The sequence below is a fragment of the Podarcis bocagei genome (genome assembly GCF_964188305.1).
Source record: "Podarcis bocagei genome assembly, chromosome: 12".
NCBI lineage: Eukaryota > Metazoa > Chordata > Lepidosauria > Squamata > Lacertidae > Podarcis > Podarcis bocagei.
Genome location: NC_138137.1, coordinates 9,917,661 through 9,936,223, shown reverse-complemented (window position 1 = coordinate 9,936,223; position 18,563 = coordinate 9,917,661). Strand labels below are relative to the sequence as shown.

The following is an 18,563-nucleotide window of genomic DNA, read 5'->3' as shown; positions in this document are numbered from 1 at the left end:
AGGCCTCACAGTGAACTGATCTAGAATGCTATTCAGGCCTGTTCTGTGATTACCTTTAAATCTTACTCGTTTTTTCTTCTTTAAAAAAATATCCTACATTTACTTTTAGTTTTACATGAAGCTAATTCTGCTGTCTCCTGTGTGTTACTCTCAGGTAGGCAGCACTCAGGAAACCGACCCAGATGGGCGGGGTGTAAATAAATTATTATTATTATTATTATTATTATTATTATTATTATTATTATTATACTGGGGAAACAACCTTAAAGTAACTCACATGCTGGCTGGAGCTGATGGGAGTTATAGTTCAAAACGTCTGAAGGGCAGCAGATTGGCTACATGTATCATACTTTCCATCCATATTTTCATGCAATGCTGTGCTAGACAGATTTTGCCCAACTGAGTGCAGTGTGACTTACTGCTTGTAAAGTGGGCTTAGGATTGCAGGCTAAGATTCTGTTTGAAGAAGCCTTGACCTCAAATGAAGGTCTTCAGAGTCCCATGTGTGCATTGGAATTCATGTAGAACTTGGGTACAAATAGGTTTTGCCATTCACTTTGTTGGAGTGAGCAGTTCTGTGTATGCATGACTTTGTGCAGGAGAGCTTTGAAGGTACCACAGAACCACTGGCTAATTTTGAATGAGCCAGAATGAGCAGCACTGAACCTTGGGTTTGCATGCTCTCCACTCCCCTCACTTTCTCTAGTGTAGCCAAGAAGAGGCATCTGGAATCTCACACTTCCACCTTTGTTACTTTTGTCCAAACCAGCAAACTATTGTTAAGTACAGTTTGGTTGAAAGAGACAACTTCAAACCATGGTTTATGCATCTGGCTTGGTTAACCAGACCATAGTTAGCATTAACCACAGTTTCTTGGTTCAAAGGTCACAATCAGCAATGATTAAGCAAAAGCAGAAACAAAATATTGCCAATTCCTCACAACTGCCCCAGAAGAGGAAAGGAGAAGCACACGACCCCATACCTTGCTGCAGCTCTTTTCCTAGTCATTCGCATCACACTAAACTATAGTTTAAAACAGGCTTCCAGATACTTTGGACTACAAATCCCATCTGTCCTGGTCAGCATGGTCAAGAATGAAGGAGTTGAGCCCAAAACATATGGAGGGTACCAAGATGAGGAATCCTGATTTAGAGTGGTGCCCAAACAGGACCTTTGTGTGTCTAGAAGGGATAGGTGAGTTGGAGTAACATTGGGGTATTAACAATTACTTTAAATTGGAAATGCTTTAGTTTCCATAGTAATAAACGGTTTACCTGACACATTTCAAGCTTGCAGATAAATGTTGGTGTGGATTTTTATTATTATTATTATTGCAATGCAAGATTCAGATTATTTTGCATGCATCTCTGGAAAGCTTAAAGAAAATAATGTCCTATCACTCAGAGGAAGGGTGGACATTTAGCTGGCAATGGCTATAGAATTTTTTCAACGCTGCATTTTTACTCTAAAAATCCAGTAAACAAAGCTGGCTTATGTGTGGGGGGAAAGAAGGAAAAGAAATGAGTGGGTGATTGAATCCAATTTTCTTAATACCTTTCATTATTTATAATGCGTGAAATGTTATATCAATTTCATCGGAACAAACAAAATGAATAAAATGAGGGGGTTTGACTTTAAATGTATTTGTTTTGAGGATGCAGTGGGTGAGAAATTTAGACTGAGTTTGTTTCCTAATGGTTTGATATTTGGACATTTTAAAATCATAACAAGCGGTGGTTCCTGTGAAGATTTATGGAAAAATCTGTTCTGGTTATTTGATTCCAGATGACGGCTTCCAACGTTAGTGGTTGCTTAAACATGAACACTGTGGCCACTGAGCTTTTCCCCAAATAAGTGCTTATGAGTATTATTACTGACACTCTACCCACTAGACCACACTGACTATATCACACACACACACACAGAGAGAGAGAGAGAGAGAGAGAGAGAGAGAGAGAGAGAGAGAGAGAGTTATCTATAATGACTTGGATATCTCCACTAGTGTTTTCTTTTAGAGTTTTTTTGCAGTGAAAATTCCTTCCTCTGTGGGATCTGTACTTTGTCACAAATGTGAGTCAAAACTAAGATAGGGAGCGGGTGGTACTGTGGCCTAAACCACTGAGCCCCTTGGGCTTGCCGATCAGAAGGTCGGCAGATTGAATCCGCGTGACGGGGTGAGCTCCCGTTACTCTGTCCAGCTCCTGCCAACCTGATAGTTTGAAAGCATACCAACATGAGTAGATAAATAGGGACAGTGGTACCTCAAGTTAAGTACTTAATTTGTTCCGGAGGTCCGTACTTAACCTGAAACTGTTCTTAACCTGAAGCACCACTTTAGCTAATGGGGCCTCCTGCTGCTGTCGCGCCGCCGGAGCCCGATTTCTGTTCTTATCCTGAAGCAAAGTTCTTAACCTGAAGGACTGTTTCTGAGTTAGCGGAGTCTGTAACCTGAAGCATATGTAACCTGAAGTGTATGTAACCTGAGGTACCACTGTACAGAGGGAAGGTAAATGGTGTTTCCGTGCACCAGAAGCGGTTTAGCCATTCTGTCCCTCAGACCCGAAAAACTGTACTGCGGCAAATGTTGGCTCCCTCTGCCTGAAGCGAGATGATTGCCACACCCCATAGCCGGGTTTGACTGGACTTAACTGTCCAGGGGTCCTTTGCCTTTACCTTCTTTACCAAGGTAGGAGAAGTTGATGGCAGGCTAGTGCAGGGGTCTGCAACCTTTAAGACAAAAAGAGCCACTTGGACCCGTTTCCGAAAAAACAACAACAACTGGGAGCCGCAAAAACATTGCAACATTTAAAACAAATATAACACCGCATATATTGTTTCTGGCCTTAATGCTATATATACAGGATCGTGCAGTCAGCTGTCAATCTCAAGAAAAAAGGACAAATTAATAGCTAATTAAAATATTTAATTTACAACCAGGTAACCAGGTTAATGGGACTTTTGCTCCTGAACCTCAGTGCTCAGTGTCTGCACATCAGGGCTGTAAGACGTCACCTTCATTTTCACACAGGCTTGCAAGCTGTCATCTGTGAGGCGTGATCGGTGTTTGTTTTTAATATAGTTCATGTTGGAGAAGACCTGCTCACATACATATGTGGAAGAGACCACAAGGGCCATCGAGTCCAACCCCCTGCCAAGCAGGAAACACCATCAGAGCACTCCTGACATATGGTTGTCAAGCCTCTGCTTAAAGACCTCCAAAGAAGGAGACTCCACCACACTCCTTGGCAGCAATTCACCAAACTTTCACCAAACTTTCCCCTGCTTACATTTAAAAAGGGGCTTCAAGCAACTAAAAAGGGGCTTCAGGCAACTAACTCCACGTCGAATTCCACGCGACCGCAACTGCATAATCAATGCCACAAAATGCCAAAGAAAATTAACCAGGGCCCCAGTGAACCATAAATCATAATCAGTGCCTGATGTAAATAATAATTAATAATGAGGGCCCAATGTCATCCTCGTCATTATAAAAATAATCCCTCTCTTCGCGCCGCCCAGCCTCCCAAGAAAAAAAACCCACTTCAAACTGTCACAAAGCACAAATTCCACGCGACCGCAACTTGCTATGCCCAATAACTAATGCCCCAAAATGCCATAGAAAATTAATCAGGGCCCCAGTGTACCATAAATCATAATCAGTGCCTGATGTAAATAATATATAATAATGAGGCATTCGTCATTATAAAAATACCTTTTTTGACACTTTTTATTATTTCTTTGTTTGACCCCTCAGAATTACTCCTCCTCATAGAAATAAACATTAAATTAACAAGTTACCTTTTTTTGAGTGTGTGTTCTTCACTCCCCTTCAAAACAGTGACCAGTGTATATGCCCCCTTTCAATGCAGCCTGCTTACAAAGGCGGGACGACAAAGACCAGCAATAAGCTGTTGCATAACGTTCCCCAAGGAAAGTGTTAGCTATTCACCAAACTTTCCCCTGCTTAAGTTTAAAAAGGGGCTTCAGGCAACTAACTCCCACGTGGAATTTCCTATAGTAAGATGGCGGCCGCCTCAGAAGACCACATGGGCAGATAAGATGGCTGCTGGGACGATCCGGTTACCCAGCAACAGCACAGCTGATTCCGACGCTTTTGAAAGCAGCCGGCAAAGCAAGTGTTGGAGCTCCGAAGCCACAATGCTGCGCATGTGACCAAATAGCGAGGACTTACTTTGCTAGAGACAAGCCCCGACGCTACCACAAGCCTCCCTCTCTTCGCGCCGCCCAGCCTCCCAAGAAAAAAAACCCACCTCAAACAGTCACAAAGCACAAATCAGTAAACATAATAAACATTAAATTAACAAGTTACCTTTTTTTGAGTGTGTGTTCTTCACTCCCCTTCAAAACAGTGACCAGTTTTGAACAGTGGCTTCAGGCAACTAACTCCTCCGCCTCCTCCCCTCGCGCCCTCCCCTCGCCCCCGCCCCTCGCCTCCTTCCCTTGCGCCCTCCCCTCGCCCCCGCCCCTCGCCTCCTTCCCTCGCGCCCTCCCCTCGCGCCCTCCCCTCGCCCCCGCCCCTCGCCTCCTTCCCTCGCGCCCTCCCCTCGCCCCCGCCCCTCGCCTCCTTCCCTCGCGCCCTCCCCTCGCGCCCTCCCCTCGCCCCGCCCCTCGCCTCCTTCCCTCGCGCCCTCCCCTCGCGCCCTCCCCTCGCCCCCGCCTCCTTCCCTCGCGCCCTCCCCTCGCCCCCGCCCCTCGCCTCCTTCCCTCGCGCCCTCCCCTCGCCCCCGCCCCTCGCCTCCTTCCCTCGCGCCCTCCCCTCGCGCTCGCCCCCGCCCCTTGCCTCCTTCCCTCGTGCCTCCGCCCCGGAGCCGCAGCAAAGGCTTTAAAGAGCCGCATGCGGCTCTGGAGCCGCAGGTTGCCGACCCCTGGGCTAGTGTGATGGCTTGGTGTAAGCATGGTGTTCTGCTGTCTGAATTCAATCCTCTGCAAAGTTGGAAATAGAGTCCTCCCTTGATTTCTGAAGCATAGGTTGCCTTGCTTACTTGCACATTGTTGAAGCAGCACAGCAGGAGGAAGCAAAGCCACATCTTTATTCATTGCCTGCCAATAATTCTGCTTGATCGCAGTTTTATCATTCCAAGATTTGTAAGCGACTCACTAGAACCCCACATTTTATTTTGTTAATAATTTAAAAAGGGAAACTTCCACCTGGGGCACGTAAGTTCAAAGTGTGACTGATGTGCGTCGCAGAGGAAAGCAAACCAGAAGAAAAATGACCAGGAAATATTATGAGCTTTCAAAACTTGATGATTTTTCTAGGATGGTGAGTCACGGGATTTATTTATCTATTTTTAATAGCAACCTCGGTAATAACACTTATTTATTTATTTAGAGCCTTTCCAGCCCATCTCATTCCATGCTGCAGACAGCTTAAAAACCAAAACTGAAATCAAAACATTCCCTATTAAGGACAGCAAGTTAGAAAAGGAGAACAGGAAACAGAAGCAAATGTAATTCCCATCTTCGCCGATTTCAGCTTCCGTTTGACCAAAGATCATGCACCCCCTGCCGAATGCATGATCAGAAGTGTGTTTTGCAAAAATCTCCCCTACAAAGCCATTCCACAGCCCCAGAGCCTCTACCAATAAAGGCCTGCTCCTTGCTGGAGATCGGTTCATACAGCTCTCAAAGTGATGGAACAGAGAGCCAAGACACCCAGCGTGGAATCTTAATCGGTGTGGTAGAATGTATGAGAGGCTGTCCTGAAGTGAATCAGGTACTAGGCTGTGGAGGCTTAAAGGTGATACCAAGGACCTCATTGCAACCCTTCCCCACTCCAGTAAGCTGCAGTAATGCAGGTGTCGAGAGGATGGCTCTATTGCTCATCACTTTTAATTTGTATAAAGGTAAAGGGACCCCGACCATTAGGTCCAGTCATGGCCGAGTCTGGGGTTGCGGCGCTCATCTCGCTTTATTGGCCGAGGGAGCTGGCATACAGCCTCCGGGTCATGAGGCCATCATGAATACTGTCACCTCATTTTTTTTACCCCTCAAAGCACTGGGGGTAATAATAATAATCAGTTAATAATTGGTCAGTTAATTAATTGCTGTTGTGTGAGACTACATATGGCCTGTTTCTGCCATCTTGAGCTTCATCTATTTGTGGCTAAAGGTAAAGGGACCCCTGACCATTAGGTCCAGTCGTGGCCGACTCTGGGGTTGTGGTGCTCATCTCGCTTTATTGGCCAAGGGAGCCGGCGTACAGCTTCCAGGTCATGTGGCCAGCATGGCAAAGCCGCTTCTGGCGAACCAGAGTAGTGCACGGAAACGCTGTTTACCTTCCCGACGAAGCAGTACCTATTTATCTACTTGCACTGGCGTGCTTTAGAACTGCTAGGTTGGCAGGAGCAGGGACCAAGCAACGGGAGCTCACCCCGTCGCCCGGATTCGAACTGCCGACCTTCTGATTGGCAAGTCCTAGACTCTGTGGTTTAACCCACAGCGCCACCCGCATCCCTTTAATTTGCATACCGCCTTTCTATCTTACAATACTCAAGGCGGTTTACAAGCTGAAGAAACAAAGAATGTACACCTTATAACAATCTAATGCAATACAAAAATGTGATAATAAAACAAGCAATCTACATCAATTAAAAGTAACATTCAACAATCATTAGAATAGTATAGAATAATAATATCAGCATATAAAAATTTAACAGAAACCCACTCTTGACAATTACGATAAATAATTTCAAAACTACAATCAATAAAACAACGGCAAGCCACAGTGCATCAAATAATGCAGTACAAATTGAGAAGCAGAGACTGGAGGGTGGGGCAAAGCAGGTGGAAGGAGGCCTTGCCTGATGGAGTCTCTCCCCTCACCTTAATGGCAACTACTGGAGATAGGTTGCTGATCAAAGCTGCCCCTGGTTTCTAAATCACTCCAACGCTGCTGAGAGGTTTGCAAGTACTAACAGGGAGTGATTCCTGTTTGCCAACCTCTACATTCTGATCAGCCACCAAGGCTACTATACCAGGCCAGAAGCCCAACTGAAAAGGGCCACCAGAAAATACCGTATTTTTCGCCCTATAGGACGCACTTTTTCCCCTCCAAAAATGAAGGGGAAATGTGTGTGCGTCCTATGGGGCGAATGCAGGCTTTCGCTGAAGCCTGGAAAGTGAGAGCGGTCGGTGCGCACCGACCCCTCTCGCTCTCCAGGCTTCAGGAGAGCCGCAGCGCCAGCCCCACAAGGTCGGGGGACAGCGGGGAGGCGGAACGCAGCCATCCCACTGTCTCCCGATGTGGTTTGGAGGCTGACGGCGGGGAGACACGTGCTTCTCCCAGCCGCCAGCCCCGCAAGCTCCGGGGACAGCTGGGAGGCGCAGCGCATCTTCCCGCTGCCCCCGGATCTGGTCTGCAGGCGGGCGGCGGGGAGAAGAGCGCTTCTCCCCGCTGCCTGCCCCACAAGCGCCTGGGGGGGGGGAATAAAAAAAAATTCTTTATTTCCCCCCCAAAAAACTTGGTGCGTCCTATGGGGCGAAAAATACGGTACCTCATCCAGATATGCTTGAAGTTACTCTGACAGTGCAGTCTTTGAAACTTCACCGTGTATTATGTCAGGATTAACAGTTCGCCATTTTTTAAAATTGGCGGTTGCTCTAAGCATCCTGCCTGAGGATCGAGGGCCAGGGTAGATCACTGCAGCCAGTTTGCTAGGATAATCTAATGCTTTCAAGTAGGATTTCTCTGTGTTCAATTCCCCCCCCCCGATTATTCCTTTCAAATCAAACCCATGATCCTGAATGCCCCCCAAATGTTTGTGCCGTGTATAACCCTGCTCTATCACTACAAACAAAATCATCGCTTTCACCTGATCCCAGAAACTTTGCTTGTCTCAAATCAACCTTGACATTTCATCAGATTTCAAGGAAATAAACAACGATCTGACTTTTAGAAGACACCTGAAGGCAACCCTGTTTAGGATAGTTTTTAATGTTCGATGTTTTATTGTATTTTTAATATTTTGTTGGGAGCCACCTAGAGTGGCGGGGTAGAAATAATAAAGTATTATTATTATTATTATTATCATTATTATTATTATTATTATTATTATTATTATTATTATTATTACTGCAAGGAAATTTTTAAAAGCCGCTAGAGGATCTGCTGTACTCCAATAAACTAATATAGTGGTACTGCTTTGGATACTATTCATACTAAGTTTCATGCAAACAAAACAGTATCAAAAGCAACATCCGGCTGGTGTCCTAATACTTTGGAGAAACTACCTTTTCTGCCTGTAAGGAAAGGAGTTAATTCATAAAACCACTGCACCCTTCGGTTGAATTATTCTTCAGTAACCATTTACTTAAGTGTCAGAAACTACTCACTTGGGGAGAGACCCAAAGTAGTTCGTGGAAGCTGCCTTATACCCAGTCAAACCAATGGCTCCTATAGCTCAATTTCGACTGACAGCAACTTTCCAGATAGAGAGCTTTGAGGCAGAGCCCGTGGTTTGCATGCTCAACGTCCTAGGTTAACAGTCCCTGGCATATGCAGATTAAAGGGATCCTGGGCTGCTAGAGATGTGTGGAAGACCCAGGGACTCTACCATTAGGCAGACTGTGGCAGCCGATTTAGGCTGCCAGGAAGAGGCAGCACAATTTTTACTTTACTGTTGTAATTTCACTCCCATGGAGACGCAGTTGTGGGGTTTTACTGTCTTAGCCTTTCTTCTTCTTTCATTCAAGACTTGCTTCTCTACCTTGATATGGGAACTAGTCGCGCCATCTGCCTCAAGCAGCAAAATGTTTTGCGCTGCCCCTGGAGGTCACTTTCTGCCAGACTCCCCAGAGAGCCCGTGCCAGCTAGAGTAGATAATATTGGACTAGGAGGACAATCAGCCTGACCCACTGTAAGGGAGCTTCCTAGGTCCCTCCCAGACTAGGTGTTCGCCTTGGATCCAGCTGCTCAGTTATCTCTGCACAGTGGAAATATTTGCACATTTCTCCCTTTCATACAAACCCAAGGCTGGCATGTGGAAATGCATGTACCCCAAGGTTTTCGGTTGCACCATGGGTAGATTGATGTACTCTTGATTCCAAAGACAGCTTTCGCTGATCAGGCGATTGCCAGAGCAGGCGGAGGCAAAGGAGGACTTCTACGCTAGGCATGTGCTTCCTGCTGGAAGAGTGCTCTAAGCACATCACTTCTTGAAAAGAACTCATAAGAGAAAGAGGGGGAACCCAACACTAATTAGCAATGGGTCAGTTTTTGAAGTGCAGTGGTTTGGTGTGTCCTGCAGACGGGCTTTCTTGGCCAAGGGTCATTGCTACATAAAAGGGCACTGAGTGGCAACAGGGTCCTTGTTCTCAGGAACAAACTTCTCTGAGGAAAACCTAGTGGTAAATGGGTTCCCCCACCAGTGAGGTCAACCTTGGGCATCGTAATGTTACAGAAGGAAGAAGAAGTGCAAGGGCCTCTGTCTACTGTTTCTCCACATTTCTATCTTGCTTTCACATCTCTCCACTCAGGAGATGTTCCAACTGTCCCTGTATTGGCGGCTTTTGCATCCTTCAGATTAGTTTCTGACGGAGGGGGGGAGGGGAGTAACAGGAAGACTGGCTCCTTATGCTTCCTGTCCTGTCCAAGTCTACAACCTGGTTGCAACTGAAGCAATAACTGACATGGTTGCCTAAAGCAACCTCAACTGACCTGATGTCCATCAGATGTTTTGGACTATAAGCCATGACAGATGGGGCTGATGAGAATTGTAGTCCAAAATAGCTGGAGGGCACCGGTTGGCAAAGGCTGGCCTAAAGTAATGGGAAGGATTACTCTGATAGAAGCTATTGCGAATATTAATCCATAGTCCATTTGCCCTGGTCCTCCTTTTGTGCCCAGACACAACCTAGCCTTTTTGTACATTCGGGCAAACGGCTTCTGTGGAATTAATTAGCAAATCATGTTATGTCTGAAACTGAGCTTATAGCATTAAATTAGTTTCTCGGGGCCTATTGCTGAGCCAGCAAGAGGGTTGTTATTTAGAAAAACAAGCACTTAGTTGTACTGCTTAGTTTCGCTCCCTGGTAGAAGAAGAATAATGTTTACCATTTAATTAACCTCATGTGGCATGGTGGGAATGGATGGCAAATCAATAATGAATGTCATTACAGTCACCTTGTGCAACTGCAATTCTGGTTTTCAAACGAGGGGGAATGATAATGAGTCTTGATTTCTGCAGGAGCACTTTCAGTGGTAGGCAGGTGATTAGTTATGAAGCTCAGCGCTCCCACTGGAGGAATGAAGAAAGCTGGCTGCAAAACTCTCTGAGAAGATGAGCCAAGGGACTGGAAACACAAGATGGAGGACACTGTTTATTGGCTTGTCCTGTTATTTATTTTCATCTCAAAAATCCTTAAATTAAGAACTCAGTGGTGCTTGTGTGTTTAGGAAGGGAGTTAATGGTGTGGGATGCAGTAAACAGCAATTTTGCATGTGACCAAAAGTCCCTAGGAATGTGTCTCTTCCTGTACTTGTGAACACATGTGACACAGGAAGTTGTCTTAACTCAGTAAGACCATTGGTCCTTCTCTTACTCAGGATTGTCCACACTGCCTGGCAGCAGATCTCCAAGGTTTCAGTCAAGAGTCTCTCCTAGGAATCAAACCTGGGACCTTCTGCATACAAAGCAATGCTCTACTACTGAACTATGGCCTTTCCCCTGTGACTTCAGAGGTGGCCATCATTACCTGCTTGATGTCATTTTGTCATGGAGAAGCATGACAAAATGGTGCAGGTTCTATTTCTGGCTACGTGTGGCCTCTCCCACAATAGACAAAAAACCCAAATAATATAAAGAGCAAAATCCAACAGGAAAATCATCCCATTGAAAAGAATGGGAACTGCACAAGAGGAGACGACTCCCATGGATTTCACTATAACTTGCACAGGGAACTTCCCATTGGAGTGTGTCACTTAAATCATAGTAACCATTTCTAATTTGGCACATATGCAATGCATTGTTGGGGTAATGCAAAGCTGCTCATCAGTCTGGATTGTATTCAAATTCCAGTAACTGGAATTACATTCATTGTATGCAACTAAGGTCAGCAAGAATTGCATGTCATTAGGAATCTGATCATACTATGAGCTTTGCTATTTGAACAATGTTTTGTTGCATTGCAGCTCCAGAAACTGAAACGATCGCTGTCTTTCAAGACCAAAAGTTTACGGAGTAAAAGTGCAGACAACTTTTTCCAGCGGACAAACAGTGACATGAAGTTGCAGGTAGATTTGCTATCAGAAATCAGCCCCAGAACTGGCCAGCTCTCAGCCTCTGAAAGTCAGACATCTACTCCCACCATAGTCCAACACCAACAGGAAAGCAACAAGACTCACGTTTTCCAGGAGCACATATTCAAAAAACCTACGTTCTGTGACATCTGCAACCACATGATTGTAGGTAAGAATGGTTTTGCTTCTTCCCAAGCACCTAATGTACAATGGTATTTTCCAGCATGTGATAAAGAAAACTTGGGCTGATTATTTGAATCTTTTAAAATGTGCATGCAAGACCTCTAGGCAAAATTTTGTCCAAAGGATCCATTTCCTTTTATGTATTTATCATGATACGTAGAAGGGTTTGTTGACCCTTGAGAATTCCAGAGCTCTGAATCTTATAAGTGTGCAGAATAATATAAATAGGAATCAAATAACTATGTAAGCTTTTCATTATAATATCACATCCAAGGCTTAAGCAGCAAATGCTATCAGTCTGAAATGATTGCAAGCCTTTGGACCCAATCAAGCAGTTTGCCCCAATTAAGATGCCACTTGAAAGCTTAGGCCTGTAGACAATATTTATGCAGTTAAATTTTCAGAAATATTCATGAAATTTAGAAATGAAATTCTAAAATCCTTGATAGTGCTCAGATGCCTTGCTAGCCCACCCTTCTGTGACATCAGAGCATTCTAGACTAATAAGAGGTGTATTATTTATTTATTATGTATTTTACTTGTTAGACATCTCATAAACAAGTTCTTGAGCCATAGGCATGGTGGTTATGATATCTTTGCTGTGCAGATCAGCTGTTCGCCACTGGACGATTCTAATAGTTTCATACCCTAGTGGTTAAGATTTTGCGACAAGATGCCATAAAATATATTGTACTAATCTCCCCCTCACTGACATGGGAGTCCACTGGACTAGTTAATGCATCTGATCACTCAAAACCATCTTCTGACTAGATCATTGGCCAATTGTGACAAAGTAGAACCACTGTGGTCTTGCAAGGTGGGTGAGCAGCTGCATGTGACATTGGGTGGAGGTCATAATTGTATAGAGAAGGGGAATTATATAGGAATCATTATGTCATCTGTGCACTGTGGTCTTTCTGCATGTTAGCCAGAGCTAACCAAACATTTCTCCTGATAAGCCTAATGATCTACAAATTCTGAGAATGTATTTCTACGGTCCTAGAACCTAAAGGTTGTTAGAAGCCATGCTTCTATAGGAAAAGAATAGTATATCATACGAGAAAGATTCATAGAGTTGTAATGATGTTGAAAGAGAGATGGAATCCAAGAAGTGGTATCTGGCAGGAAGCTGGAAGAGGAACGGTAAATATACTCTTGAAGATAACTGATACAAGGTTTCATAAGCAGATACTTCCTTCAGCATATGTTGGAAGTTCTCACACTGATAGGATTCATGTAAGCAAATAAGTCTGTTTTCTGTACCGGCTAGGCAAAGATTGTTCTGTGATATAGTCTAACATAATGGTCTTTTACGCTAACTAGGGAGGCAAAACTTTGTCCAATATGATTTGTCTGCCAGCGGTAATGCAGAAATCCCAAATAGCCAACAATCTTATGCAGCACTTATTTCACCAAGCTGTTTGTCAGGGGCTTTTCAAGTTGAGCAAATTAATATCAAGGGAATTCTGATCTTGGAGAGCATTGTAGACTTTCGAGAAACAAGAGCTACATGTCCCCCCACAACCCCCCATCCCCAAATATATATTGGGAAATTTGTGCTTTTAACATATTTTCTGTATATTTAAGTTAATTTCAGCAACAGTGGAAGCGCATTTGAGAGGAGAGTTTGAAATTTACAAAGATAAGAGGGCATACTTTTCCCCTATCCAAGTTTGAATAAAAAATGTATAAAACATATTCTGAATTGAAGTGTGCAATTTAAAAACTTGCAAGAGCTTTGCAAGACAAGGATATTTTTCTTAGTATTCTTTTCAGCCAAGATTCGGTGAATATCCAGAATATCCTTTTTACTCTTACCAATGTATAAATTTAGCTGGTGTCTTTCTGACTGCCATTGGATCATTACAATAGTTGTTGGATAAACTGAATGGCAACCATGAGGCCTGGGGACAGAGAAGAGGATGCAACAAAATGCAGTGCTTTGATTAGTGCACTCTAAAAACCTTCAACCCCCCCGGACCTTTACATACATGTGTCTGGAGGCATATTCAGCCCTTTCAAAATAAAATGCATGCACAAATATTATGGAAACCGGGGAAGATGTGGTGGAACAATAATGTTTTTGCAGAACCACCCCAAGCAAGCAGACAAACAGTAAAGTTGCACCAGTGGAAGCGAATGCTGGATATTTAACAATAAAACACTTCAAAGGCTGCAAGTAAACTTCAATACGAAGATATAGGGCTGGATCTGGAGGCTACAGAAAGAGATGTATTACACACATGTACAACCATGATGTTTGTGTAATTGTGTTTGTGCTTGCCAACAAAAAATTCTAGATCCCTGAATCAATTCCACAAGTGCTTATCTTTCAAAAAGAGTGAAAGCTTTTTGTTCTGGATTCTGCGCAAGCTGTGTTTATTTAGGAATAAATTCTGGGTCTTCATGCTATTAAATTCTCCATGCAAAATAGGGTATCAACATATCCTATTTAACCTCTTCTGACCCTGCAGATGTTGTTGGACTCCAACTTTTACAGTCCCCACCCAGCATGGCCAATGGCCAGAGACGATGAGAATTCCCCTTGAACATCTGGAGGGCCCTCCATACGTCATGTACTGACAAATATAATTGTGTGCAAAATGCAGTAGTGTAAACCTACCCTTTGTTTCAGATGAAACTAAGAGTTTTCTTGGTTTTTCACCAGATATGTCCTTGCTGTCTAACCTATCCTAATAAGAGGCAGATACAATGAGAATGCTGGATTTAATATTTCCTGTACAAGATGTTGAGACTCTTGTTATGTACGGATTCAGGATACCACCGAGGCCTACAGATTATGCATGATGTTAACATTCCATGAAGCCGAGAAATATTCTAATTCCTCAGGCTGTTAGAATAGCTCAGTTAACAATAAGTATTCAGATTCAGATAGGTAGCCATGTTGGTCTGACACAGTCAAAATATATTTTAAAAATAAAAAATTTGTCCAGTAGCACCTTAGAGACCAACTAAGTTTGTTCTTGGTATAAACTTTCGTGTGCATGCACACTTCTTCAGATACACATATATTCAGTTTTTGCAAAGGAAAAAATTGAGAATCAGAGTATTTGCCAATGCAAGGCAGGTTCCAAAGCCCTGAATTTTTATGACCACTTGAGTCTTTTTCTCTTTTTTTTAGCTGAAACTAGTTCTGATTTATTATGTGATTTATTTGTCGGCTAATAATATAGAACTTGCAAGGAATGTAAAAGAGCAATGCTAATGATCATTCCCAACCACCTAGCCTACCTTGTCCAACATTATAGCCAGTCTGGTTTGGTTTAGTTTAGTCATATTTTTCCATTCACCCTTGAGATAACATGTTAATGTATTTTCGGGCTGGTGAGGTAGGCAGGAGTCGAGATTCTGCAGGAAGATACAATTTAAGAGCCAGTCTGGGCTGAAACTGCAAAGCCAGCACATCAAAACATCAGGCTGTTACTTTGATGTGCTTCAGCCCCTTTTCTTTCCTTCTTCCTCTGCAGTGTTTTCATGTACACAGTTTTCCACTGAAGAAAACAAGTGCTGAAAAAAATATATCCTTTTTTAAAAAACACACAAAACAAACCCATGCTATTCCTGAAGTCCATTTCCTGTAGTGACTCGAATGGAAAAAATCTTCACTTTCCACACATTCTTTGCATACTGCGCCTCATCATTTGTGTCAAATCCCTAAAAACATTCCCTCCAATTTATTGTTAGGTTTTGGTGCACATCCGTCTACCCAGAACTGGTTAGAGCAGCAGAATCAGGAAGGAACTCAAAAGCAAGATTGCATAATATATCTTGTTGCTTCGGTGAATGTTCTCTTGACACCCCTTAGCTGGAAGTGCAATCATTCACTTTGTGTTTTGCAATGTAATCAATTGCAATTTCATTTCACTTTTATGCAATATAAATTAGATTCCCTCCCCTCAAAATACAACCATCATTGAAAACTATCAGAGATACATAAACCATTTTTCTCATGAAGACTGCAGGAGCCCTTAAGTATGAATATTTATCTGTGTTTTGAACTTGAACTCTATTCCTAATCCTTCTTCCCGTGCATTAAGTGTTTCACGGGTGACCACATAGGCATTCTTGCACACAATCACAGGGCGCCACTGAAGTTTGAGAGCCCAGACTTACTGTGTATCCCCAGCCCACCTTTGTAATCAGCCAAAAGCACTTCAATCAGTTAACTTAACTTAGTAATTGACTCAGCATTGCATCCCCGAACTTTGAACAGAACAGGTGCTAACTCTACCTTGATGCAGGTGTTCTACTTTTGTCATCTAGTGCAGGGGTCAGCAAACCTTTTCAGCAGGGGGCCGGTCCACTGTCCCTCAGACCTTGTGGGGGGCCAGACTATATTTCAACCAAGTATTAAAATACAGTGGTCTGTTAAACATTAAAAGCTTCCCTAAACAGGGCTGCCTTAAGATGTCTTCTGAATGTCAGGTAGTTGTTTATCGTTTTGACATCTGGTGGGAGGGTGTTCCACAGGGCGGGTGCCACTACCAAGAAGACCCTCTGTCTGGTTCCCTGTAACCTCACTTCTCGCAATGAGGGAACCGGCAGAAGGCCCTCGGCGCTGGATCGTTTAGGGCTTTAAAGGTCAGCACCAACACTTTGAATTGTACTTGGAAACGTACTGGGAGCCAGTGTAGGTCTTTCAAGACCGGTGTTATGTGGTCTTGGCAGACGCTCCCAGTCACCAATCTAGCTGCCACATTCTGGATTAGTTGTACTCATTCTATTCACTGTACATTCTACTCATGTAAAAACACACTGATTGCGTGGCAAGTCCCCCCCCCCCATGTGAAATGAAGACACTGGACACAGTATTTAAGGTTAATGGGCATAAAAGGCCACAACTTTATTGATTACAGAATTGGAAGGTATTGGCCTTAGGCATTGGCTCCTATCGACTACCCGGCATGGAGACCGGGAAGGGTTATCCACAAGCCGTGGGAGACCTGTTGAAGTACGCCAACTAGGATCCCACGGGTGTCACCGCTCTGGGGCGTGCCGGAGGCCCTTACCTCCCTAGGTTTCGGACAAGGCAACGCCCCCCGGAGTCCTCTACCGGACTACCCTTTTCTTTTTGGGGAAAAACTGCTCAGCTGGCAAGGGGCAAAGAGGGCGGTCCCCGGGCGTGCCTAGCCTTAAATAGGCTAGGCCACGCCTCCCCGTTGCCGACACGCCCGGGGATTCCCTAATCTCGCGGGGGCAAAGGCCAGCCCCCGCGTGGGATGTGGGAGGATTTCTGCCCGCAACCCCCTCTCCTCCCCGGTCGGAAATGGCTTTCCCGGACCATCCACTGGCTGGATTTAGAAGGCGATTGGGCTTGATCTGGCCCCCGGGCCTTAGGTTGCCTACCCATGATCTAGTGTAACCCCCTGCAATGCTTGAAATGTGCAAATGCTACTCTAAGTTTCTCTCCCTGTTTGCTGTCCTATCCCTTTTAGATCCACATACATTGATACAGCTCATGCCACCTTTGGCACTTTTTCTGCACTCTCATATTGTGTTTGTTCGTGTGTGTGTGTGTGTGTGTGTGTGTGTGTGTGTGGGCAATCGCTCACAGGAGCCATCTTCTTGCCGTCTTTAGTTACATGCCAGATAACAGTACACCTACAGTTTCAGATGTGGGGCAACTCTTGTGGGCCGGCTAGAAAGTCTTCTACAGCTGAGACAAGTGAGCTAAGCTACGCTGAAACTGATGGAGAGCAGCATAGGTTAATTGTGGGAAACTATTAGCATTTGCTGTTTCTGCTGCTTTATTCTTTTTTTTTTTTCAAGTCTCCAGAGAAGATAGCTCACTCCTAATGCTTCCTTTTTTAATGCTGTTTCCAAAGAAAGATATGTCCCTGGGAAATAAGTTCTAATTTTAAGCTTGTTTTTAGCATGCCTACATGCAAGAACACATTGAGTTGTTTCGAATGGGGATTTTATTTTTTTAATCCATCAGGACCTAGAAGACACATTCTGGATGATAACTAATTATCACAGAATGAGAGAAAAAACACACAAATATGTTAGTTTTGGGAAATTTAATTTATAGGGTCAACTCCTTAGCTCTCCCAAAATGCCATGTCCCAGAAATTCCACCATTCAGAGGGACTGTGAGTTTAAAAAGACATGGCGATCATCCTGGAGGGCAGGTTAAAACCCATGGTGTTATTGACTGTAGGCTCTGGCAGGCATCGCCATTTTCAGTAGACCCCAACTGACATCACCATTAGCCATGAACCCAAGAATCCACCTGGAAAAGCCAAGTGGGGACACCAGACCTATCATTACATTTTGCAATTCAGTGAAATGTGTTGTGTCGCTGTAGACCTGCCTATAATTCTTTATACTTGTTGCAATTTTGTTGAGAGGACTCCAAATCCAATTCTGTGTGTGAATACACACATTTACCTACTCTCTCCCTACAATAAATTTCTCTTAGGCTTGCTGTAAAAGCTTATGCTGCAATGAATCTGTTACTCTTTTTAGTTTGCTAAATTGCTCTTGCTGTTTTTGCTACAGCAGCCTAGCACACAACTTCTCCTGTGAGATGTCAGACTTCTGAGGCACTTGTATACTTTCTTATTGTTAAAAGAATGTGGCTGCACATTTAGAACTAGCTCAAATGATATTATTGAAAGAGCACGAGCTTTATTGATTTTCTCCATACAATTTTCTCCATACCTTGGGCGATTTTGTTCTTCGCTGCCTTAGTGGCACAATAGACTTTCCGTTCCTTGTAAATTTTTACAGCTTGCTTTAAAATCTCCTGCTACAGCTGCCTTAGGAGTCTTCCTCTCTTCCTTCCCTGCTGGATTAACAAAACTGCAGCATGGAATTTGTGCTTCCTGCAACATCACCAGCTAACTTATCTGAAGCCTGCTGTCTGAATCATACTGCTCTTCCCTACTGTCTAAAAATCCCAAAAGATTCACCTTCAACTGTTGCATCCAATTTAATGGCTATGGAACTCCACTTGAAATTCTGGCACTGAAAATTTCTACTGCTAATCTCACAGAGCAAGCAGATTTTCTGCCTTTTATGTCTTTCAAGTGAAATAGCCACAAATAGATGAAGCTCAAGCATGGAAGAAACAGGCCATATGTAGTATCATACAACA

At 43.9% G+C, this 18,563-nt stretch overlaps 1 protein-coding gene across 2 annotated transcripts in view; it reads left to right on the top strand.

Annotated features, from left to right (window-relative positions):
* Positions 1–18,563, top strand: part of STAC (SH3 and cysteine rich domain) — an 84,403-nt gene that overhangs the window by 28,282 nt on the left and 37,558 nt on the right. The window contains exon 2 of one of the 2 annotated variants that reach the window (XM_081164774.1): positions 11,153–11,429. The exons of the other annotated variant lie outside the window; for it this stretch is intronic. Within the exon in view, the coding sequence (XP_081020900.1) occupies positions 11,153–11,429 (277 nt within the window). The remainder of the gene's footprint in view (positions 1–11,152; positions 11,430–18,563) is intronic. 2 annotated transcript variants of the gene reach the window in all.